The sequence below is a fragment of the Sciurus vulgaris genome, assembly GCF_902686455.1.
Source record: "Sciurus vulgaris genome assembly, chromosome: 8".
Taxonomy (NCBI): Eukaryota; Metazoa; Chordata; class Mammalia; order Rodentia; family Sciuridae; genus Sciurus; species Sciurus vulgaris.
The window spans coordinates 54,917,893-54,944,908 of record NC_136468.1 but is presented as its reverse complement, the minus strand read 5'-3'; the positions used below and the strand labels follow the sequence as shown (position 1 = coordinate 54,944,908).

General features: G+C 35.5%; 1 protein-coding gene across 17 annotated transcripts in view; it reads left to right on the top strand.

Moving 5' to 3' along the window:
• Nucleotides 1-27,016, top strand: part of ADAM22 (ADAM metallopeptidase domain 22) — a gene marked incomplete at its 3' end in the record, with an annotated part of 216,953 nt that overhangs the window by 85,719 nt on the left and 104,218 nt on the right. For all 17 annotated transcript variants that reach the window (XR_013765860.1, XM_079151665.1, XM_079151666.1 and 14 more), the window contains exon 4: nt 20,663-20,729. Coding sequence is in view for 16 of the 17 variants with exons in the window: in XM_079151665.1 (XP_079007791.1) it covers nt 20,663-20,729 (67 nt within the window). The remainder of the gene's footprint in view (nt 1-20,662; nt 20,730-27,016) is intronic.

The following is a 27,016-nucleotide window of genomic DNA, read 5'->3' as shown; positions in this document are numbered from 1 at the left end:
AAAAGGAACTAAGTAAAGATTGTTTAATGGGTTGATGTTACAGTAATCCCCAACCTTATCCAGTTTTTTTTTGTAATTTTAATTACCCATAATCAACTACAGTCTGAAAATATTAAATGGAAAATTACAGAAATAAACAAGTCATGAGTTTTAAATTGCGCACCATTCTGCATAGCATGAGTACTGGTGTGTGTGTGTGTGTGTGTATATATATATATATATATATATATATATATATATATATATAATGATATAATGTTTGGTGTTGTCTATGATTTCAGGCATCCACATCCACTGGGAGTTTTGGAAAGTATCTTCCGCAGATAAAGGGGATGACTGTATGGACATGGAAATCAGAGCTAGGGAAGACCATATCTGAATCTGGCTCTCCAATAGCCTGTCTTTCATTGTTATTTCTTAATAAACTTACAGAGTATTGGCCTTTGACTTGGCCTTCCTTATATCATCATTTCCTATTGACCAATGAAAGGGTCTTAAAATTCTAAACCTATTGTGCCCAATGGGAGTGAGTCCTGAGTTAAAGTTTTTACCTTATTCTTTTTGTTTTTGTTATAGTTTTTGTATTTTTACCTTTGCCTTTCATGAGATTGTTAAATATCCCCCCAAATTCAAATATGAGTTTGGGCTAGGTTTAACTTTCCAGACTGCTTCAAGTTCTCTGTTGACCTTATTTAACATATAACATTTATTGCAAATTTTTATGTTTTTGTTTCATTTATGAGTCATCACAGGCCATTATTGCCTGCCATTTGGGCTATCTCTACTACTCACTTTACATTATGAACATTGGGAGGTAGCTGAGTATCTATGAAGAAAACTAATACACACACACCCACACACACACAAAATTTTATTTATTTATTCTCTCCCTTTCTTTCCTCTTTTTCATGCTAGAGATTGAACCCAGGGCCTTGCGTATGCTGAGCATGTGCTCTGCCACCAAGTCACACCCCCAGCTGCTATGACTCTATTTTTACACAGATGTTGACAGATTAAATACATCCTCCTGGCTGGGTGCTGTGGTCCACACCTGTAATCCCAACTACTTGGTAGGCTAAGGCAGGAGAGTCAAAGTTTGTGGTCAGTCTCTGCAATTTTAGCAAGACCCTGTCTCAAAATTTTTAAAAAAGTGGGGATGCTGGGATGTATCTCACTGGTAGAAGGCCCCTGATTTCAATTCCCAGTTCCAGGAAAAAAAAAAAAAAAAAAAAAACAAACTTTTGACTTCTCTTTCCTCACTTGTCAGTATGTCTTAGAGATATGTCCACATCAATGCATATACCACTGCCTCATTCTTTTTAGGAATGCATAGTATGCCATTCAAGGATTTTTTTTGTAATTTGCTAGATAGCCTTCGGTTGAAGGTCAGTTAGGTTGTTTTTCAGTTTTTTATTATTACAAATGGTGCTCTGATAAATCATAAAACACATTTGAATACATGGGATTTTATCTGTAAGATAAATTCTGAAAATGAAATTGCTGGCTCAAAGAGAATATACAGTTTATATTCTCACCAGAAACATGTTGAGAGTGCCTATTTTCTTATGCTCTGTATCTGTCACCTGTAACTTTGCTCTAGTTGTTTTACTAGAGGAGGACCCTGAGGGGGTCATGTTCTCCCATGCATCTCCTAATTACATGTTCTCATACTATTGAAAAGTCCTGCATATCTGGCACCCTTTCCTCCTCCTGCCTGTCTCTTTTCAAGACTCAGATCTACCGTAAGTTTCTCTTAGAAATATCCTTGATCCATAATCATCCTTCTTCCTCAGAACTTCCTGGGTCAAGCTAGGTGCTCTTCTTTTTGTGTGTGTGAGATTCCTTTGCACATATAATGGATTTTCCTGCATGCTTCTGTTATGTTGCTCTCACTTTGAATTATCTTTATAGGCTCTTTGCTTGCACTTTTATGAAATGACCTGATCTCCATGTCATGGACTATCCTATTTTCATCCCTTTGTCCAAACACCTTTCTTATAACGACACATGCTAGAGAACCAGTCAGTGTGTTTTTAGATGAATTGATACAAATTCATGTCAGAATTTTGAGAGTTAGATGGAATTTTCATTATTTTTTTTGGGGTGGGGGTGGTACTGGAAATTGAACTCAGGGGCACTTGACCACTGAGCCACATCCCCAGCCCTGTTTTGTGTTGTATTTAGAGACAGGGTCTCACTGAATTGCTTAGCGCCTCGCTTTTGCTGAGGCTGGCTTTGAACTCATGATCCTCCTGCCTCAGTGTCTTCAGCTGCTGGGATTACAGGTGTGTGCCACCTCGTCTGGCTTCGTGCTCATTTAATCCAAATTGTTCACTTCATTGTGAAAAATGTATTTTAAATTTTATTATTCTAAATTCAAAAATATGTAGTTCATTATTTTTATTTCTATAAATAAATAAAAAAGAGACTATGACTCTTTTCCCTCTGGGTTTAAATCAATACCCTAATATTGTAGTCCTTGATTGATAGATTTGATTGATAGATTTTTGTTTTTGTTGTACCAGGAATGGAACCCAGGGCCTATTGCATGCCAGGCAAGTGCTGGATCACTCATCTACATCTCCAACACTTTTTACTTTTTATATTAAGGCAGGTCTTACTGTGTTGCCCAGGCTGGCTTTGAACTTGTGATCCTCCTGCCTAAGCCTCCCAAGTAGCTGGAATTACAGGCTGTACATTACCATAACTGGTTATGTAGGGTCTTTATAAAGGAATATGCTGTTCAAACTCATTAAATATAAAAGACGTACTTTTTGTTTCTTCTGTTTCTCCAATTAATGCAACCGTCCTCTGTCTTCAAGACCTTATTCCCAGGATCTGACCATGTTTGAAAACACTGATAAACAGGAAGCTAGAAAGCAAAGAATCATTGTTTTTACTGATAAAACTGTTATTTGTGTTTTCTTGGTTCATTTCCACATGCTATGGTTATCTCTCCTTGAACCGTGATAACCCAGTATCCTAGTCTCTAGCCTCTGACAACCACAAATGTTTATTTGCCCTTTGGGTTGCCAATTATCTAAGACTTTAACCGCTCTCATACCATTTCTCACAGCCCAGGAATCTGCACATAAAAAAAAACCCCAGATGACTCTGAAGTATTTTGAGAAATATCCTTTTAGTCCTGTGCAATCCCTAGTTCTCACGTACATTTAATTTCATTTCATTGCAATTTTTTAATATTTATGGAGTCCCTGTTAACACTTATAGTTTTGTACTTCTTGGTACATCTGCATAGAATATTCATAGGTACTTTCTTTGTCATCCTCTTAACTTAATAGGCTAGGACAGTGCTTAACTTTTATTAAAATATTCCTCCTCCATGCTTAATTCATTTGATACTGAATTCTAAAATTAGAGTGATAACTAGAAAGAGCCACAGGAAGAATAGATCAGTCATGGAGATATATCTTAGTTCCTTTTCATTTGGATGTTTGTATAGAGATTATTTTGTTTCAGAGTCTCTTCTTATTCCTCAATCACTGATGATGAAGGCTAACCATTATGTGTTGATTTCCTCTCTATGAAAACATAATTTGAAATTTATGGATGGAAAGCAGCAATGAAAACACTGTTTTTCCTTTTGCTGGGTTGGTTGCTGAATTTAGATTGAGAGGAAAACAATGGTTCATCAGATAATTATGAAAAGAAGTGCCAAATACAAAGACCTTAGATAATCAATCCTCTGGAGTGTAGACATTCACAATTGATGTATGTGACACTTTCTCCCTTTTGTTCTTATCTTCTTTAGCATCTTGTCAGATGCAAAAAGTTCAGTCATTTTCCACAAGAAAATTACTCATAAAAGGTTTTCCTAAAGATAATATTGTAAAATTAAGAGAATAGGACAGAAAAGTGTATTTAACTTTTATGTTTGTAGTTTCTATGTGATTATTAACTCTTAGAATATAGAAACTGATTCTAAGTAGGTCATGTTGTCATGATCCTGATTCATTTTCTTTCCATTTAAGTTGGTTTAGGAGTGATTGTGAGGTACTGGGATATTTTAATCAGCTTTTAAAAACATGGCCAGTCAAGTGAGCTTACCCACCCTCCTCTTATTTTTTTGTAGGGGGGATTGAACCCAGGATTTTGATCATGCTAGACAAATGCTCTGTGACCAATCTACATCCCCAACCATCGGTGCCCCTTTACTGTTGTCACTCTAGGAAGGCATTGCATTTATGACAGTAACAGTTCCATTACTCATATCAATGTTACATCTTTGGGGTTTGCTATCAATGTCTATAGCACATTTTCTGAACTGTTTTGGTGGTGGAATAACATCGGTTGGGTATGTTTGAGTTTTGGAAACAGCCAGAAAGCCATCCAGAATCATCTTTCTACTAGTATGAATGACTAGCCTGACTAATTATGGATTGAGAATCTCTAATCTGAGGTCTCTAACCTGTATTTGTTACTCACAAGATATGGTTAGGAAATATTGTGACTGGTTTTCTCATGTGTCATTTTGTCTCTGAAGGCAATTCCAAAGAAGAAATTTTAACAACATTTTGAGTAATTGCAATATCACTGGCATAAGTGAAGATGATCTCAAAATGACAGTTTGGAAATTGGCAACACTCAACTGACTGTTCATTTCTGTTATAACATTTTACAAAAGCCTATTTCATTATTTATTGTAACATTCTGGTACTGTGAAGAAACAGATATTTTAGTGGAACCAAAATAAAATTGCTTGACTTGGTATACTTACCATTTGTTCATCAATGTAATTATAAATTGACTGATATCAGCTAGAATTGAAAGATAGGTAAGGAAATGACAGCTAAATGTCAAATGAAATGAGAGCGGGCAGAAGGTCACCTTTTAAGGATTGCAGTTTTCAGACAAATGGTAAAATGTAATTTTCTTATCTTTCATGTTCGTATTACCTAGATTTCCCTGGATCAGGTTTAATCCAATAATTTCCCATCATAAAAAATATTCTTATGATAGAAAAATTAAACACTTAAAATGAGGGCTGGGGTTGTAGCTCAGTGGTAGAGCTCTTGCCTAGCACAGGTAAGGCACTGGGTTCGATCCTCAGCACCACATTTATTTAAAAATAAATAAATAAATAAAATAAAGGTTAATTAAAAAAAAATAACAAATCTTAAAAAAAAAAATAAGTGACCTGGTATTTCTGATTAGGCATGGCAGACGGAACTCTTGTATCTTTGAACCATTGTAATGACAGTGAGGGTACAGTCATCTCTCAGGAACCAATGAGGGTCATCAATAAAATTTCAGAAGCTCTAACAAGAATGGATAAGTAATGAAGGACTTAACAGAATGGGAAAAACTGAGTCCTAATTTCAATGAGAAACTGTAAAAGAGTCTAGAAACAGAGACACCAGATACCTCAGAAAACTGGAATGTGATTTGGGGCTAAAAAGAGAAGCAGATTATATTAACTTTAAAAGATATAAGCCCTAAAATTTGTTTTAAAATCGAAAAGCAGACAGTTGTAGTTGTTTTATTTTGTTCTACATCTATAAACATATGGGAGGAGAGAAAAGTGCCAATACTACTTTTTTGGCATAACAATTATTTATGCTTTACAGAAAGCAGAAATAACTGTTTAAATGTGATTAATAGGGTAACAGATTATTAAGGAAACCAAACAGAATTATACTTTTTTGTTTTAGAGGCTATGCTTACTTTCAGAGTTATAGCATATTTTCATGTCTGGATTCTGGACAAGGATCTGTTGTTGAAAATAATGCTGTGAAGCCTATTCTGTGACATATGTTAGTCCTTGCTATCCTGTGCTGTAAGGGAAGGGACATTTTCTTTTCATTGTGATGGATTTCCCCAGCAGTTGGAAGAACCTACAGTGTCAAAGCTACTATTGGAATTCCATTAATTAGAAACAAAGCAGCCTTGAAAAGCATAAAGCTTAAAATATGGAAATCAAAATGTCAGAAAGAGAATTTTAATAAATAGCATATATAACATGTAATGTGTTGCACCTGAGTTCGAAACTTTGTAAGGGGCAGTTAGAAGCCCCATTCTCTTCTGTGGTCTAGTGACCAGGGAAAATGCATCTCCATTCTCCTGGCAGGAGCAGGAGGATTTCTGTTTGAAGGAACAACCTCCTCTGGATTGGGAATGTAGACAGCTCGGGGTGAGCGTTATGCTGAGAACAGGAGGCTGTAACCATGTCTGCATATTGAATCAGGGGCCCATAACCCTGGACTCTCACTTGGTTCTCTGAATGTTGGCATCAGTCTTGTACTATGCAACCAGGAGATAGGAAGCTTACTAACTGAGCAAAGTGATAATTTCCTGGTAAAGAATGCTCAGACACTGTCATTTGGATTTTCCTAATGACATTTCTGCCCCCTCTAGAGAGCCCTGCCTATCACAACCCTGTTGCTCTTCACTTCATAGGCAGTGATTAGTGCTTCACTTTGAACAATGAGAGCAAAGGATTACCAGAGATTTAAGGAGAACATCCACAAAAAAGCAAGAGGGAAGAGAAAACAGAAGAGAATTCAGCTGAAGGAAAGAAAAGGCAAGGAACAGAAGACAATCTTTAAACACCCGACCTATAATAAAATATTCAGGGAGATAGTGAAACAAGGAAATGGTATTAAACATCCAGAGGAAAAAAAATTAGAAAAAATAATATAAATAATAAAAACATCAGTAGAAGTTTTGAATGATATAATTGGAAGAAACAAGTCTCCCACAAAGATAGGACAAAAGATGAAGAAATGAGTCAGGGTGGTGTATTCCTATAATCCCAGGGACCTGGGAGGCTGAGTCAGGAGGATGGCAAGTTCAAGAAATAGCCTGAGCAATTTAGTGAAACCTTGTCTCAAAAAATAAAAAACGTTGGGTTGTAAAGTACCAGTTCAATCTCAGTACCAGGGGAAAAATTAAGATAAGGAAACCAGGAAAGAAAAGATAAAACTTTGAGGATCAGTCTGGGAGATTAAGTATCTGAATAGTAAGAGTCCCAGGAAAACAGTACAGAGAAAATTATCAAAGAAATAATAAAATTAATTATAACTAAAGAATATGAATTTTTAGATTGAAAGGGCCAATTGAATGCCCAGGGCAGTAAATAGAAGAAATTCCACACGAAAGCATACAACTATAAAGTTTTAGAATAGTGGAGAGAAAAGAGACAATCAGAAAAGTTTCTTTTTAAAAAAAATTTTAAAAAAACTTTATTTTCATTAACTTTGTTTCTTTTTAAATTTTTTTCAGAAAAGTTTCTATAGAGAAAAAACAGATCACATTGGAAGGATCAGAATCAGAGTAGATCAGACTTTTTAGTAATACTAGGAGCAACAGACAGTGGAGAAATACTGTGTAAATCTTGCAGGATTTCTGTGCCTACAAATCCAAACCATCCATCAAAGTAAATGCTCAGCAACTGTATTTGCAAGTGCTAAAATAAATTAACATTATGTATTCCTTATTTGGAAGATACCAGAGACTGAGCTCCAGCAAAACAAAAGGAAGAAGGTCCAGAAAGATGAAGATGTAGGATACACAAAACAGAATAACAGTGAAGAGTGCAGCAAAGGGAATTCCTAGGATCATGGTAAAGATAATTCCATTATGACAGCTGATCAACAAACCCAGAGATCAGTTAGTCCCTGTGTGAGCAGGAGGGTGGAAGCTAAGGAAAAAAAAAATTGATAGAGTATTTGCTGTATTTGCTAATATTGAAGAAAAATTATTTATTGAAAAATTTGGGGTTGATTTGGTAGCATATGTGGCCATATGTATGGCACCAAAAGAGAAGACTGTGGAAGCAGGAAAAAATACACATGTTGGAGTTGGTTTTTGTGGTCAAGAGAATGAGCCTGGGATTAGGTTGTCTGAACTAGGATCCTGGCTCAGCCACTTACTACTACCTGCATTCTCTTGAGGAAGTTACTTTCACGTCTTTATGCTTCAGCTTCCTCATCTGTATGGAAATATTAACAACACCTTCTTAACAAGATTGTCATATAGATTAAAGGAATCATTGCATATAAAGCAGTTAATCAGTAGTATCAGTATTATTAATAATAGTAGTAATAGTAATAAGGGTTTAAAAATTTTAACCATGATTTTCATTATTTCTAGCAATTTTAAAATTGGAAAAAGAAGAATTAGAAGTATAGGCTTACTTCTTTTTGATAAATGTGGTTATAAATATTCCTAAGAACCTGTTTAAAGCAAAAAAATAAGTGCCACCAAAGGTGATATTTATGCATACATGGAAGCATTTCCTTCTAGTTATTTTTTTCTTTGTATTGTTTTATTCACATAATTGTTATATTCTCACTCTATAATTTCTGATTTTCTTTTTAAACATTAAGAAGCATTTTTCTGTTAATATGAGCCCTTAATAAAGAGTTTTATTATCTTTATTATTTTTCACTAAATGGATGGAAAATAATTTTCTCAATGGCTTTGTGAATGCATTTCAAAATTCATTTTTCTTATCAATGCAGTAATATTTATTATAGAAATTTTAGATAATGTGCAGAAGACAAGTAAGATTAATATAGCAGTAATTTTACTACCCAAAGATAAGCACTAGTATCATTTTAATGTATGCCTCTTTTCTTTTTCATTCACATATATAGATTTTCCTTTCTTTTGCAAAATGTGAAACACTTTTTAAGAAGATATTATATTTTAGTATCTTCTATTATATGTTAGTTTTAGCAGAATGTTGCATTGTAAATTCTTTGTATCTTATTTATTTATGTAATAGCTTCTTGGATCTTGTTTCCAGAGTTTCTCTGTGATAATGTTTTATTGACAATATTTATTGCTAAACATCTGTACACATTCAAAATTATTTTATTAGGTTAAATTCTCAGACAGAATTTCAGTCTAAAAAAGTATAAACTTACTTAATATATATAGTCAAATTGCTCTCTGTGAAAGTTTTACAAAGCTATGATCACAGTGTTATTAGATGCTTGTGATTCTTCAGTAGCTTTGTCAAAACTTGATATTCTAATAATATTTCATTTGAAAATGTCATAAGATATCTTCTACATTTATTTTCTTCATTAGATTCTTGGGTGCAAAAAATATTAGGAGTTTTGAGTTTTATACTAAATTTTGAGTTTCCTTTCTCAAAGGAAAGCAATACTTAACTATCATCAACAGCATATAATAATGCCTGTTAATCTGTATTCTTATTAATGATGGAACTGTTGTGTTCTTCACCTAGATGATAAGGCAATCATTGACAGATAATAGATCTTAAGTATTGCAATAAGCCAGCCATGATATCATGATGACTCAGGCCAAGTTGGTGGCAATGGAAATGGTTTTATTTTGAAAATATTTTGAAAACAGAGTTGACAAAATTCTTTGATCAATTGGATATTGGATGTAATAGAAATTGAAGAGTTGGTGATTACTCCATAGTTTTGGGCCAGGGCAACTGGAATGATGAGACAGTTGTTTATGGAAATGGGAAGACTGTAGGACCATCTTGTTTGTCAAGCAAGATCAGGAGTTCCAGTTTGTGAATATTAAGTATGAAGTGCACATGTATGATAAGCAAGAGGAGGTGTTGATTATATAGTTGATTATGTGATTCTGGTGTTCAGAGAATTCTAATCTAGAGCTATAAATCTGAAGACATCAGTATATAATATTATTTAAGAGGAAAACATTAGACAAAAGTCACCATGGGAGTAAGTGTGAAAAGAAAAGAAGAGGACCAAAGACTGAACCTTGGGTAAACAGAGGCTGGGGAGATGAGAAAAAACCAGCAAAGGAGACCGAGAAGAAGCAGGAAGAGAAGAAGAAAAATAAGGAGAGTGTGGAGCCTGGCAGGAAATTTAAAGAATCATTTGCAAGAGGCGATCAGCTGTGTCAAATGTAGTGTCAAGTAAGATTAGGACTAAGAATCCACATTGCATTTAACAAAAAAGGGTAGGTGATTAGTAACCATTTTAAGAACAAGTTTGGTGAAGTGATATGAAAATCTGATTAGATGGGTTCAAGAAATAAGGGAAGTGAGAAAGGAAGGATATCGAGTATGAGCAGTTCTTTCCAGTAGTTTTGATTACTGAGCAGAGGGAAATGAAGTAGTAATTGGATAGGAAAATGGTGTAAGGAGAATCATCTTGTTTTTCTGAATGGGAGAAATAATAATTTATATAGCTATAGGAAAGGGAGAATTTGATGATCAGGAGAAAGTGGAATTTCTGGTTCTTGTCTTTGGTAGGCAAGAAACGGATGGATATGGTGCATGAGCAGGGTCTGGAAAGGGTTGGCTTTGGAGAATTACATGGATAGCTAACTCCTGGTAACAGGAGGGAAGACTGAGAATATGAACGCAGATGCATGTAGGTAGAGAGATGTAGTAGTGGGAGTCTGTGGAATGTATTTTGTTGTTGTTGTTGTTTTGTTTTCTCAGTGCTCTAGGAAGTAAGTTCATCTTAAAATGAATGGGAGTGGGTGGGCAGATGTTGAAAGCTTGAGGAGAGAGGAGAAGATATGGAATATGTTGAGACACAGTGGGAAGTGAATATCTGAATGAAATGGGATGTGATTGTCAGGCAACTTTACGGGACTACTCGAGCTTAGTCTCCATTAGGATAAAGTAACCATGGTTTGCCAGATGATATGCTACTCTTCAGCTTCATTCAGTTGCACTGAGCAGGCATGGAGCAGATCACAGATTGTTTAAATCCAGATTGGTTTGGCTGGATGAGTATCATATGTTAGGCGATGGGTAAGGAGGTTTGCAAAGCAATGAATAGTAATTTAAGCTGAGTAAGGTAAGGGAGGAGACAGGAGGGAGGTGAACAGTGAAATGGAAATATACTCAATGATTTATGGGTCAAAAGATTGAAATAGAGAGTTGAGGAGAAAGCTAGAATGAATGGAGATGGTCAAAAAATGAGAGACTGGAAGTTAAGAATATGGTCGGTGAAAGGTTGACCATGGTGTTAGGTAGGTGAGAAAGAAAGGAGGTCATTGAATGAGATGAGATGAAGGTGCAATGAAGCTAGAATTGAACAGGTCACTCAAGAAGATGTCAAAATCACCAGTAAGTGCAATAGGAATAGTGTTGCAGAGTGTGATCATAAATCAGGAACTAAAATTTTCAGGGAATGAAGGGAAGTGACTGGGAATTTGTGATTACCCGGATGGGTGATAGGTAGTGTAATCTGATGACTCGGGATACAAAGTGGGAGAATATTAGTGGAACAAAGGAAAATAGCACAACATAGCAATAAGAAGAAAGATGGGTACATCTTCTGCCATTAGACTCCCTTAGAGAAGCCCCCTTAAGTGGGGGCTGCAGATGTAACAGTATCTGCAAGATAAAGTTGATTCTTAGAGTAAGATGATGAAGCAGATACTCAAAGAAAAGGTTAGAAATAAGGGATTTTGCTACTGGTCATATGTGAGTTCTAAAAAAGCATTATCAAAGGGTATCTGGAGGTTCTGAATTGTGGGAGAAGGGGACAGGGCTGGAGATGAGGGGTGACTTGGGAGTGAAGCTTTTTACAGTGACAGGCATAAATTAAGATAAAGGCAGGGATTAGATTAGTCTTGACATTCTAAAGCAGATCAACATGATGAGGCTGTGAGTGTTGGTGGTGGTAGGTGATAGGTGCTCTCTTGCCAGGAACAGGCGGAATTTGGGACTCCCACTTGATTTCTGCTCCAGGGGTCATGCTGGTGGGTGTGGGAAGCAGTTTTACTTTGAGTACATGGCTCTTCTTGATTTCTGGTGATGGAGTTTGATCAATGGTTATGGTCTTGCTCCCAGAATATGAATGTGAAGAGGAAGGAGAAAAAAGAAAGATATAAAGATGCTTAGTAGTCAGTTAGCAATTTATAGAGAAAACTTGAGGCTAGCTCTGTCTTGCTGAGTCCAATTTTTAAGTAATTAAAATTATAAAATTTGGACTCTTCAGAGAATACAATTTATTTTAACAACATCTCCAAAGTTCAACATGTTTTAAACACCAAAATATTCTATTCCTAGGATACTCATAGGTAATCTAAGTCAATTTTTGAAGTAAGTCCATCAGTTTTCTTCTTTGAAAGTTAATCCTTGATTTAGCTATGGTGGAAAGGGACGGGTCCCCCTCGGTTGAGAATCTACCTTGCATTTCACCAGGGCTCCATTCAAGTGCTTTGCTCTCTTATGTTCCATGGTTTCTTTGTCTTTCAAAGTGGTAATGAGTCAGAATGATTAGAATATGCCAACACACAACTGTGTGTTAACAGAATTTTACCAGACTCTCTGTAAACTGTTAATTTGATTATACTTTCAAGTCCGGATGACATTTTTTAAAAAAATATCAAAGTAAAGCTTGGAGATTCTGGTTTGTAAGGTTTGGAGGTGCCCAGGCTTTTTATTTTTAATCTTGTGATTCTGCTGCAAAGCCAGGCTTGGAAACTTTTGCTTTACTGTAAATAAAGATCTTAGTAAGAGCTAAGATCTACCTTGGTTCTCATCTCAACTTTCACCTAAACACATTCACTGTAAGTGCCCAAGTTCTAACATACAGAAAGCTCCCTGACAAGTTTCATCAGATTGTGATTTACTCAGTAAAACATAACTAAAATAGCCTCACCTTTCAGTACAAAAAAATCCTTTGTATATGCATAACTCAGCAGAAAAGGAATTTTTATGTTTACAGATTGGAAATCAATGAAATGAATTTTTCATCCAAAAAGTAGATTGTGGGTAAGCTTTTAATTCTCTTTTGTCATTTCAATTTAATTTAGTTTAAACAAAATAGGAATTTTTAAATACCAGTTATTACATGTTGAGGAAATAGATAGCAGTTTTAGCACAAACAGAGCTTAAGGCTAGGTGATAAATATTCAGTGGTCTGAAAGTCCAGGCATTACTTTGCCAAAAGGATCTATCTGTAAGGTTAATTCTTGATTAGAGAGAGTAAGAAAATAAAAGAAGATGAATTGGTAATGAGTTGGGGGAGAGGTAAATAGAATGGAGAAGAGTATTTTCTTTAAAAAAAAAACTTTCTAAATTAAAATTTTCTTATCCTTCTTAAGAAAAAAATGAAACTATCTATCTATCTATCTATCTATCTATCTATCTATCTATCTATCTATCTATCAATCTATCATAGTGGGGATTGAAACCAGGAGTGCTTTACCACTAAGCTGGTAAAGCCCTTTTCATTTTTCATTTTGAGACACACTCTCATTAAGTTGACCAGGCTGGTCTTGAGCTTGTAATTCTCCTGCCTCAGCCCTTTGAATAGCTGGGATTATAGGCATGTGCTACCGTGCCCAACAGAAGTTTGCATCTTTAAAGCTTACATTTTAAGAGTGTTTTTCTTTGATAAGCTTTACATAACTGAAACACCTAATGAAATCTTTGATTATCATTGTGACCCATGACCTATGGGATTTTTCCTATTTTCACTGAATGGATTATAATCATATTTGAAATTTTTATTTTTTTAAATTTATATTATCCCCAATAAATTACATTAAACATCTAGAGACTGCTCTAAGGAAAACATAATGTTGATTTTGTGCAATAAAACAATCAGTGAATGTTAGAATAGGAAGGAAAGATCAGCCTATTGCCTTACAGTGTAATATTTTGCAGTTTTGTGGGTTAACTGGGTAGGTACACTTCTAGCCATTTTAGTTGGTGTACTGTTATGTCTGGAAGATGCAAAGTGGCCTTCATCACATGCTTTGAAATTGTTGCCAGCATTCATTGGAAATTCAAGCGGGGCTATCAGCAAGGGATTTGGTTCTCCTCCAAAAATGCATGGATCTTTGTATGTGGTTGCTTAGACATTCTGACAGCCTGGTGGTTGGATTCAAAAAAGGAGAGTTCCAGATCTCAGATGTTACGTAGTATCATTTCTGCCTCTTTGTATGAGAGTCAGCTCAGGTTCAAAGGGAAGAGAATGGTCTGCACTTTGCATGAGAAGAGTGACAAAGAATATGTAGCTGTCTTTAATCATCCGCAGTCCATCCTTTGGCCACAAATTATTCACATCTTTCACACATGCAGAATATACTGAATTCCTTCAAAGACCCCTGAAATATCTCATTTCATTGTAGCATCAGGAGCAAACTTAAGGTTCAGGTTCTCATCATCAGAATCTGGTCCAAGTGTGAATAAGGCTATTGCATGGGGAAGGGTAGGGATGACTTTGGTATAGTACAGACCTTTGAAATGAAAAGATAAGTTATCTATTCTAAACACTCAAGATACAGGACAGAGAGGGTCAGGATGATTACAGGAGATAATCCTGTTCAAAAAGGGTGGAAATAGAAGCTGCCAAGTAGTTACTGGTTCATTTAAATTCTGATATTGAGACAGGTATGTCTTCAGTTACCTCTGCTTTGGGGAAAAGGAATGTATGTTGATTAAGGCTTTGTTCCTCTTCCTGGAAATGGTATTTTGTGGTTCTTGGCTCTATTCTCTGAGTTACAATTTATTTCCTTAAGAAACGTCCCAGGCTTCAAGTTAAGTAACTTTCTAGACTTGCTTTAATGACAATAAAAATTTGAACTGTCCATTTTGGTCCAATCTATTGGTGGATCTAGTGATATAATTCTCTTAAAAACTTGGCCAGTTTTGTGTGAATGTCATTTACATTTACCCTATTAGTTAAAACTACCTGCAAGTCTTTCTGAGCTAGGTCCCTCTCTTTGTACTGTGAGTTAAAGTTCTGTGGGATAATTCCCTCAAGATTCTTAATTCTGTGAGATGTACCTATACGATTCTCAGGGGCCTTGGAGATGTAGCTCATTGGTAGAGCACTTGCCTAGCGTGTGTGATACCCTGCGTTTGATTCCCAGAAACACACACACCCAAGGTCCTTAGAAGCCCTGTTGTCTTACTGAGTAGTTAGGTCTTATGAATCTTAGAACCTCTTTTAGAGAGGTGATGTATGGTCTAGGCAAAACAGCCTATGTCTTCCCAAGGTCTTAGCAAAAGTTTATGCAGCCACATCCTTGAGTTGATTTGTCACCTCGAGGTGATATTTTGTAGCACCTTGGATTTGATCTTAGCTCTGAGACTGTTTCTTTGAAAATTATTGGAAGATCAGGTGTTTTTTTGTTCAACTCATTGGTTGCTTTCTTATGCATTTTATTGTGAATATTGTAAATGATATGTCGTCCTTAGTGCTTCACTTTAGAAGCACATGATTTTGGTTTGTTCCTTTACTGGTCATGTTCACTGTGATTGTTTGATTAAGGTGATGTCCCCAAGTTTTCTTCACAGTCGAATTATTACTTACGATACATTTTTGACTATAGATCTGAACACTGGGATTTGGCTAGCAGAGTTATGCATCAAATATGTTGAGTTTAAGATGCCTATTCAACATCCTAGTAGAGTCTGGCTCAGAAACAGGGTGCAGGTAGATTGGAAAGGTGAGGCAGTGCTCATCTGTTCACATTTTCTCTGTGAATATAGAAAAGTGAAGTCATCATTAGGGGCCAGTGATGCAGGACCCCTTTGGAGATTTGAGAAGAGAGATATTCAGAAGGGTCTTCTCAGAGTAAGAGACTAGAATATAATAGGCTTATGGGCAATGTTGTGCTGAGGGGTCTATTTATAGCTAAATTGAACCTGTGATCACTCAGATGTTCTGTTTCTTGGAGTTAGATTTGATTTATAGAAGAGTTAAGTTTTACCACAGTTGATGTTTAGCCAAGTTAGTAAAATGGAAAGGGAGAGAGAGGGCATAAGGACACTCTGTATGACTGGGAGATTATCATTATGGATCATGGAATGTAAACTGGCTTATGTAGATAAGACAGGGGTAAATGGCAGTGAATAAATGGTAGGTATTTGGTTATTGATAGTACTTATGCTCTGGCTTAATACCGTACCAACTTTATGATGTTCATTTGAGACATGGTAAATTATGTTCATAATTGTTAAATAATTTGACCAATGTTATATAGTAGTAAATGGCAGCTGTTAGATGGAAAAATCAAATGTACTCCAAAACTTTTGTACTGTAATAGCTGCCTCTGATTCATGAGTGGCTCACTAGACAAAGGATAGTCATTATTGTGATTGGCAATGTTTACATTGTATTTGTTTTGTTTATTCCAAGCTTCCCATGGCATGTAAATGAAAAGAAAGAATTGGGAGGGGACTCAGAATATATTTTTAAATTATAAAACCATCTCTTCTTTTAGAAAATGAGTGGCCTTTGAATTTGATTGAAAATAGTTTTTATTTCTGTCTTTCAAAGGTCAAGAAGACGCTTTCACACACATAAGTATTGAATAAGTTGTTAGCATGGAATGAATTCTACCTTATCTATACAGAGTGAAGTAAAACTTTGTCTATGCTAAGGAGAACTTCTGTTTGTTTCCACTTAAAATGATATGAGGAGCTCCTCACTTAATAAATAATGGATGCTCTAAGAAAAAGAACAGCAGGTAGATTTGCTTATCTCTACTTCAGGAGACTTCAAGAGATTTACTTGTGTTCTCAGACTTGATTCAAGTAAGGAGGATTTTATGCTTCAGTAGAAGGAACAGTGGCATTTTTAAATAGGAGGTTTTTCAGCCTAATAATTAAAATAACAATACTTAGCATACTTTCACAATACTGCAAACAAACAAAACCAAATTGCCTGGGCTGTTTTTGGTTTAAATGACATGGAACATTTTCTAGCAATACTTGTAGATATAGAGGCTTGGTAGGAATAGCTGCATAATTCCCCAGCAGAATGTTTTTCTTTGCTGTAATTAAATTCCTTCAGTGACTCATGCTCTCTTAATGCCTAGATTTTATAATTCAAAGGGAAATGTTCCCTTGAAATTTGAAAACCTGGACGACTTAAAAGTTGTTTATTTAAAAAATTATCATTGCTATTACTACTGCTACGACTGCTGTCCTCTGTGGAGTGTTTTGCTTAGGTGCTTTTGATTTCATTCATGCTAGCTTGATAATGGGAATTTAATTTCGTGACAGTGGTGGAGACAGGATTCCAGGGAAGCCCAACAGCAGGGATGGGCTGTTTTGGGTTCGTGGACTTCAGCTGCAGAGATTTGGGATTTTCACTTTGATATTCACTAGTGGTACAACTTGATTTCTCTCAACTCCCTGCTTATTTCTGTTTTTCTGCTTCTCTTTCTTTCATCAACTGAAGGATTTTTTGTTTGTTTGTTTGTTTTTTTTCATTTCTTCATTTACTCTTTCAGATTCCCCAGAGAAGGAACCTGGCTGAGTGTGCTGATAAACACTGCCTTCCTGAGGTAGTGTTTCTCTCACTTCTGGGGCTGTTGTTTCAGACTGGTAGCAAGGCCAGGGGACAGTCTTCTGCAAAAATTTAGCTGCCACCTCTTCTGTTTTAACTCTGGGCTTGGTTAGCAGGCTGCGGCGATGAGGATGCTGGAGTAATTACTAATTTTGTTAGAGGCAGGTTTCTATTGTGCTGCTTCACTATTTTGTCAGAAGTCCTTGGAAATTTGAAAAATATGTGACATAACCATGAAAAAAGAAGAAGAAGAAAGACAGCTGTTGATTGGCTGTACAAAGCTATTCTCTCCACTACCCGCCTTTCCCCTAATACAGTTCAACTCTCTTGAGTAGTCATATAATATAATTCTTGCATAAGATACTAGAGAAGATGAATGCTAGGTGCTTTTTGTGAAGTGTTTACTCATTCTTTTAAAGAAATACAAGACTTTTTGTTTTTTAACCATGAGATATTTTTTATCTTCATGAGATGTTTTGAATTTCAACAGCTATGTTAAGGTCATGAGAAGAGACAATTAAGAGAACAGGTCCACCTCCATACTGATTGATGACAGCAGAAAGTTGAACACACTCTTGATTGTATTAATTGGTGCTGAGCTACCACATGAACCAACCCTTGAAGTGCCTTTATTGGGAAATTTGCTTTGATGCAATGGTAGCCTCCAAGTATGCTACCAGGAGAGCTCTCCCAGAGGTCAGGAGGCAGAAAACCTCCACAAACCATACTGAGATCCTCAACTTGAACTTTGTTAAATCTACTTAAGCACACAGTGGGAAATAAGAGGAAAAGGATGGGCATATCCTGTATTCAGCATAGGGTGCACTTGGGTAAGAAGGACCACGCCAGCTAATCCTAGAGTGTATAGTGTTCGAGTATCCTGTTTCTCTGCTGTACTTGTCTTCCCCACTGATAATTTGGTAATCAGCACCAGGAGGTTTGGGCAAGTCTCACAGATGGCCGGTGCCCTGAACTAGAGGCACCTAATTGCTGTATATGAAAGACACAGGGCAAGTATGCCTGGTCAGCAGCTGTAGCATGCCAATTAACCTGACAAACACTCATGGGTTTTATTTGTGATTCTTGGACAGAGACCATATGGAACAAGAGTGAATGTTAGCAGTTGTTCTTAACCAGAGTGCTTCTCCCAGTGTACATTTAGTTATGTTTGGAGACATTTTTATTGTCATGACTGGGGTGTGTTGGAGCTGTACTGGTATCTAGTGTGTAAAAGCCACTATACTTCTACCCTAAATATAAATATACTGTAATACTAAATATACTGTAATACCTAAGATAGCCTCCCAAGACAAAAAATTATCTGTCCTAAAATGTCCATAGGTTTGAAATTGAGAAACTGTTGGGACTAATGACACGTTAAGGAACTCAGGCTGACTCCTTACTCCCTGGCGGGTGAGCAAGATCAAGGCCTCAAAGGCGGTTTCAAAGGTTTATGACGATAAATCGGATCCCGTCAGGGATTGGTTAACAACAGTTCCGCCAAAGTGATCAGCTCGTGCTTGCCATATAGTCCTATGGGACTCTCACCTGCGTGAACCCCCGTGACTTACTGACCTTTAAGCTGATTGGTTCCCGCCTGGCCTCCACCCTACATAAAAGCTGTGTGACTTCCTCAATAAACAAGTTCCTGCTGTGACTGGTCTCCCTGACACATCTGATTGTCCTCCACCTGGAGGGCTGGGAGCGGACGGTCAGTTGGCCCTACCTATCCCGGTCTGGCCTTGTTGGGGAGTGTCCCCTTCCCTTGTTGCTGGTAGAGGAGAGCAAAGGGGCTTAAGACCCCGACAAGAAACCTTGGGTAGCACAAGTGGGTGACTGAACTAAGACCTCACGAATATTGATTGGGTATGCACATTTAGTATATCCTGAGTGTTAAATGTCTCTTGCTTATTTAGTATATCATAAACATTTATTACCTAGGTTTCTAATGGATGTATTAGTTTTCTCTTGAGCATCCATTCCTTTCTGTAAATGGATGATACATATGAGGTCTTTCTATGAAGTAATAACATATGAATTCTGCCCACATATAACAAAATTTTGCTTACTAACTACTCATCTATACTTAAAATGTTTTAGAGGTTTTGTCTGTATTTTTTATAATCTTCAAATATATTCATCTAACAAATCAGAATATTCTCAAAGGCAAATTCACATTACACTTGACCTGGAATTTCTAACAAGATAATAAAGGTCTTTTTTGTTTTAGCCACTTTTAGTTGTTTTCTGCAGCTTGCAGCTTAGAGCATCCTGGTTAATTCCCATATGAAGTTAATATGAAAGTGTATTCCAAAGGCAAATGAAGCATGGACTTAGGCTATAATTATAGGTTTCCTAAATGGTAACATAAGCATCAGATTCTAGAGCCTTATGGTGCCTGCATGAATGTAATGCATATTTGCACAATCCATTTTTATTTCAAGCAATTGTAGGTGTGGTGCTTATCATGATGGGCCTATGTGCTCAGATATTAACTGTTATGATGGTGATAATTTTGGCTGGGTAACCTACAAAGTATTTGAAAAAAGATTTTTTAGTTGGCTCAATATCTTTAAATGGAGTAGCATTATTAACTTCATATGTTCTTTTTATTTATCAACAATTTTACTGCTTTAAAAAATTAAGACTTCTTAAGGAAATTATGTCTTGAGGTACCTCTTTTAAAAGGGAAATTTTTTTGCATATAGAACTAAAGCATATTTAAGGTTATATGAATATTTAAATTTATATAAGAAGATACTGTTTAGAAGAGACTTAAAAAGAAAATTATTTTAAAATGCTTATAGTACATTCCTTTTCATTTCTTTTAATTTTCTCCTTTTTGTGTGTGATGGAAGCTAGTAATTTGTCAGATAAAAATAACACACATAACTCATAAAGAAATAGTAAGCTACGGTTGTCAATTAAACTTATTGATAAAAAGTTGAAGTTTGGAAAAAACAGGAAAAAAATGTCTTTAAAATGAAGGTGTGCTGAAGCTGGATGTGGTGCACAATGAATATCCTAGCTACTCTGGACTGAGGCAGGAGAATCCTAGGTTCTAGGCCAGCCTGGGCAACTTAGTAAGACCCCAACTCAAAATAATAAAAAGGGTTAGCTCAGTGGCAGAGCACCCCTGATTCAATCTCTAGTGCAGGGTGGAAAGGGAAGTTTACAGGAGTTTCTTAGAATTACCTAGGCAATCTGCTGATGAGCAACTGGATGACAGGTGGTATTGTCAGTTCAACCTCCTCTCATTTTTGGAAATACTGGGTTTGTTCTTTCTCTGTAGGGTTGACATTGTTTTAAAATATAGTTAAAGAATCGTTAAAGCAGATGTGCGTGAACTTGATCTCGAGTTTCAGAGACTTCAACTTCTCAGGATCCTCTTTAGTCATCCTTTCTTCTTGTCATTCCAGTGATTTGTTGTCCTCGGATTACATAGAGAGGCACATCGAACATGGAGGCAAGACTGTGCAAAGCAAAGTAAGTGAATTTTTCTACTGTTGGAGGAAAATTTGATACTGCAGTACACAAATGAACATGATTTCAATTTTCAGTGATACCTCTATTGTACAGTTTTGAGGTTTTAAAATATTTTGTAGTTTATTAAGAAAGCTTTCATCCTCTTGAAAAAAATTAAAAACTTTCAATTATTAGAAAAAAATTCTTAGCACACTATCAAATTATTGTGATTATATTTTGTGGGATTGAGGTAGTTGTAAGCAGTTATTTTTAGATTGTGTCATAGAAAATACTTTCTGAAATTTGCTTTCAAGCTTAACTCTTAGTTCATGAGGTGAACTCTCAGGTGCAAAATAGGTTCATGACTTTGCATTCATGTGTGCAAGACTTACCCCAAGTAAAGTGTAAAATCATTAGACCTTCTAGACATTTCAGGGAATTTAAACTACCTGAAGATGTATCTCAAGATACTGACTATAATAAGTAAACCCTGAAAACCTTGAAAGATAAGTAGAACCCTCTTCCAGAGTCAAAGAATGTGTTTTTCCCCAGTGTAATGATGGACTATGGTGTAATGTTAGGGTATGGGAGACTAACAGTACCCAAGTGTAGGGCTTTTGTTCAATGTGAGTTTGGTCAAGTGTATATTTCTTCTGAAGTGTTCAAGCATTCTCTTCTACATTATCTGATAATATGCCATTCGTTCATATTTCTTTTACCGATTACAAGTTTAAAACATTTAAGTAGAGAAAAGTGTAAAGCAAAAAAATCACCTTAAACTCATCACTGACAGAGGGAATTTGTTTCCATTTCATTGCATTTCCTTTTAGTGTATTTTTGGTCTCACATATTTACATTTTTACATAGTGCCATACATATCTATAATATTATATCTTACTTGTTTTTTAGTAAACACTGTAACATATTATGAACATTTTCCTAAGTTGTTTTCCCATAAAGCCTGTGTTCACCATTTTTCTGTTTACCTATATTACTATAATAGTCTTTTATTCAAATTGAATTCTGTTCTTGATAACCAAAATAAATTACATTTTCTTATTTAAACAGTACCAGGAGAAAATTGAATTTTCAATTATTTGTATATGTTAAATAGAAATAATTTCTTTTCTTTTTATGGTGCTAGGGATTAGACTCAGGGCCTTGTACATGCCAGGCAAGTACTCTACCACTGAACTATACCCCCAACCCAAGAAAATTATTATGGAAAATGTCAAATATACAGAAGTGAAATAATAATAATAATAATAATAATAATATAGTGAACCGCTCTCACATCCATCTTCCAGGATCAGCAGTTGTCAACATTACTGTAACTTTGTGTATTTTAAAGCAAATTTCAGACATTACATTTCACTAGTAAATACATCTTTACCTGAAATGTTTGGAACCAGAGGTACTTAAAATTTCATAATGTTTTTGGACTTTGAAATATTTGCACAGATTTTTCCTCGTTGAGCATCTCTAACCCAAACTCCAAAATTAAAAATGCTCCAGAATATGAAACTTTTTGAGCTTTGTGTTGATGATCAAAAATTTTTTGGATTTGGAGCATTTTGGTCGTGGATTTTCAGATGAGGTATGCTTAACCTGTATTATCAATACATTTCTAACCAATGCAAAATCAAAGTCTGCTTATTTTTTTTTTACAAGTGACCTAAGTGTAATAATTAGACTAGAAAGTTATTTCAGATTTAAGACTAATTGAATGGTTGATTTATATCACTGCCTTTCTGCAGAAAGAATGTCATATACTTCCAGGTAGGACATAGGATAATGGAGTTATTTTGCTTATATTTAGAAAAAAAAGTTACCTAGTTACCTAGAATTAGAGTCTATGGTTCCTTTTCTTCTCACCTCTGTTTATTTGGCTTCACTTCTCTTGTTTGTTTGAAACTGTTTTTCTAAATGCAGAGTTACTTCTTGCTTTGTTAAAGAGGATAGGACCCAGGCAGTTCCTTGTCCATTTCCATCTGTCTGTCAGGGGAGTGGTGGAATGCAAGTGTGAGCACGGAGGGGTGATCCAACAAACAGCTGTCTGCCTTCCCTGTAGTAATATCCTTTTTAGGAAACTCACACTTAATCAGCCAAGTGTACTCTGCTCTGGGGTTGTAAGGCTCCATGAATATACAGTATAACCCACAAAGCACTGACTTTCCTGCACAGTCTGCTGTTTTGCAGCACAAGAATTGCATATTTTTTGTTGATGGTTTTCTGCACCTTTTAGCCTATCAAACCAGGAAAATAGTAAATATGAACTTTATCCAAACCCTTGTGCCAGAGGATATTTCTCCCTTTAAGAAAATGACTTTGATTTCACTCATCACCTCCATGTGTTTCCAGTCCATTTAAAAATCTCACTCAAAATTCTCCCCTGGGTTTTTTCCAGGAACCATATTGAAAGTGCTAAATCCTGCTCATAAAATCCAAAGTCAGTAGTCAATTACTTCCCTGCTGGTTCCCTCATGTCTTGCCCTCTGTTCTTAGTTCTCTGGGATGTTTCCTTTTTAGTGGAATCTGATAGAGTTCTCTTTCTTTATTAATAACTCAGAATTCTCTAAAACTTTTCTTTCCACTATTATTATGAGTCAAGTAAAATAACATTTCATACTTTTTCTCTTTCCTTCTACTGCCTTTTAAAAAAGAAAGCCTTAATTTTTTTTTAACCATTTCTTTGCTTTCTGTAGTAGTTTGCTATGAATGTTGTAAAATAACAATAGGAATCTTTTATATCACAGTTCTGGAGGTTAGAAGTCTGAGATCAAGGTATCCAGGGTTGGTTCTTCTGAGGCCTCTGTGCTAGGCTTGTATATTGTCTTCCCCTATGTCTTTGTATGGTTCTGGGGGTTAGGACTTCAACATGGGAATTTGCAGGGGAATACAATCTAGCCCACAGAGCCTCCCTCAAGAGACTTACAAATAAGTTTTTGTGGAATTATTTTTTTCTGCATTGTTGCTTGTTTTTTAGAATTGGCATTTGTCTTAGGAATGAGGTGAAATGAAATGAAATGGAAAGCTAAATTCAGAATTATTAAAAAATATTTTTAGTTGTAGATGGACACGATGCCTTTATTTTATTCGTTAATTTTTATGTGGTACTGAGGATCACACCCAGTGCCTCACAAGTGCTAGGCAAGTGCTCTGCCACTGAGCTACAACCCCAGCACAAATTCAGAATTTTTTTTTCTGTTGGTTGTCATGAATATGCCCCCTTGAGGAGGCAAAATTATAGTCAAAATCATTGTACCAGATTTAAACTGTGGCCAGAAACCAGTTCATTAAATGGTTCTGCTCAAGTGCCATAGAATTTTTGTGAAAACTCAGATGCAATGTATTTGATTTAAGGGTGTGAATGTGAATGTAGGGAAAGGAATATATTAGCATGAAAAATATGTGATAGTTGCTTTGGTAAATCTTTCAAATTATAGATTTGTTTTAAAAATCTTTTCAATTATAAAAATATAACATCAACACAGAAATTCATGTCAAACATCATATGGGTTGATTAATTAAAAGCAAGTGCCTTGACATCCTCTGTCCAGGTCAAGCTGTAGAGCTTGGTCAGCTCTTGCACATGCTGCTTCATATACCCAAACCCACATTTCCTATGACACTTGCAAACACCAACCTGATTTTATGAGTATCTTTTCTGTACTTTCGTTTATAGTTTTATCACTGAAGTATGTATCCTTTCAGTTTAGTTTTGCCTGTTGAGTTTTTTAAATAAATTTTAAAATTTATCTTTCTCCTTTGTAATTTATTTGCTGAAGAAACCAGATTGTTTATCCTATGCAGTTTCCCACAGTCTAGATTTTAGTGTTGATTCCACTTTTATATTTAGAGTACAATGAAATATATTTCAGTGATTGTTCCTTAACCCATGTCGTCCTATCATCCCAGATATCATATTTGCCAATGTCCTATTTATGGGATAGTTTATATATGTAAAAGATGCTATGTTGTCCCAGTGTCCTATTTAAAGGACAATCTGCATTGTCATTCTTAATGATAATAAAGAATATATAAGCTTTATATTATGATTTCCAGTCTATTTTAATGTACTCATGTCAATTTCACTGAAGTATTTGCAAAATTGAAAACTTAGGACTTAATGGATTAACAACAATTTGTATTATCTGCAGGGTCTTATGTTTCCATTGAAGGCAGGTTTATCCTAGTCAGATAGGTATGCATAATACTGATTATAAAGTTTTATTAAACTTTTATTTTTAAGAAAATAAAACACTGGAAGAAAAAAACTTTTATTTTTAAAAACATTTCCCCAAAGCTTACAAATATAATCTTTATACAGAAAAAAGATAGATACTGTTTGTTCCTTCATTAAGCATATTAATCTCACCTTTCATTTACATTTAATTTTTATTTTTAGTCAAAAAGTAAGTTCTAAATTTACCCTTCTATTTAGGGAGAACTGTTAAGTGGTTGATAAACACTTTAAAAAGAATTTTAAAATAAAGCTTTAACTAATCAGAATCCTTTGGGAATGTGTTCTTTCATTTTGATTATAGAGAACTGTGGCTCTGGATTTATAAGACAAAGGAAACTGGAATTGGTGAACAGTGGCAACTGAGGCTAAGTCATGCAGTTTTCTGTTTTATATTTAGCTAGCTTTTATGTCTTGAAACTGAAAGCTGCCAGTATTCTGCTTATTTGAAAAATTTGAAATTTCCATTTATATAGGCTCAGTATTATAATACCAATAATAGTAATAAATAACATTTGTTGCTGAATGATGTGGTAGGCACATGAATTTATCTGTATTCCAACCTCAAAACAACCCGTGATTATAAATATAACTATTATCCTACTTTACAGAAACAAGGGCATGGAGAAGTTACATAGCTTTCAAAGAGTAATGCAGTAGGTGGTGGAGCTGCATTTTGAATCTTAGATTATCTAACTCCAGGACTGACTCTTACACCATATTATCTACCATATATTCCATATTACACAAAATAGGATAGTCATAAAAGTTGAAATGTATTCTATTTGTTCTTTCTTCTTTCCTTCTTCTTTTTTTTTTTTTTTGTTTCTTTTTTTCCAGTAATTAGGAGTTAAACCTAGATTCTGATACATTCTAGAAAGGTCCTCTACCATTGAGCTACATCCTGAGCCCTTTCAAAAAAATTCTTTTTTTTTAAGATAGGAAGATAGGTCTAGGTAGGTTCTGAAGGCTGGCCTGGAACTTACCATTCTTTTGCCTCAGCCTCCCGAGTATCTGGGATTACAGGTATGTGCTACCACTTGATATTTGTTCTTTTTATATACCTATCTCATTTTGGAGGTTCCTAGTAATTACTTCTCTATAGCCTTTAATCCTGAAACCAAAGTGGTGGTCTATTTAAAGACCCTTCAGATATGTTTCTCAAATTTGATTACATATTTAGATAGTTTTTCTGTAAAGTCAGTTGCTTTGGGCAAAAATTATAAAAACAAGCTCCCATGCAAAACCTGTTTTGTTGTTCACTGAATAAACATCTTGGGAAAATAACCTTCGTTTAAGAAGGCTGGAAGAGGAATGGTAAATTCTTTTTGTATGCTGCGAACATATATTGATGGGGAGGGAGCAGATTTTCTGAGAGTCAAAAAGTAAAAATAGATGTCATTGTAAATACATGATTTATTATGTCCCAGTGAAAGATCATGACCAGTCATCAATATTATTAGTTTTGATAATATTTTTGTTAAATTGTTGGATCTCTGATAATATCAAAAGTAATGGCCACTGAGATCTATTTTTATTAGCTTGAATTATTTCTAAACTACTATATATGTACATTCCAACTTGTCACTGGAATAAGGGTACACCTTAAGGTCGGGTGCATAGAGATACTCATTACAAAATACTGACTTTGGCTTGGTCATTTACTGATCACTCCATCATTTGATTGCAGTGCACTCAGGAATCATTGTCTCAGAGTCTTAATTGTGTTCACAGAGGCAGTGGAAAGATGGATAAGAATTCAAGAGTGTGGGTCAAGGTTGAAATCCGGAAATGGGTTAAGGAGAGAGTGCTGAGTGTTGGGGAGCAGGTGTCAGAGAAGAAAGTGTCTACTTAAGGGGGAGAAAGGTTAGTGTGACTCCAGGGAACCTTTTGCTCTGATAAAATGTAGTGTAGTTTACATTAAAATATTTTGAATTGAACTGAAATGGTCACTGTCATTTCTGGAAACAGAGTGATAGGGCAGTTGATTTAGGAGCAAGGAGAAAGCGTGAGTTTTTCTACAGAAAGGTTTTTGTCCTGCCGTTCACATCTATTTTCCTTCCCT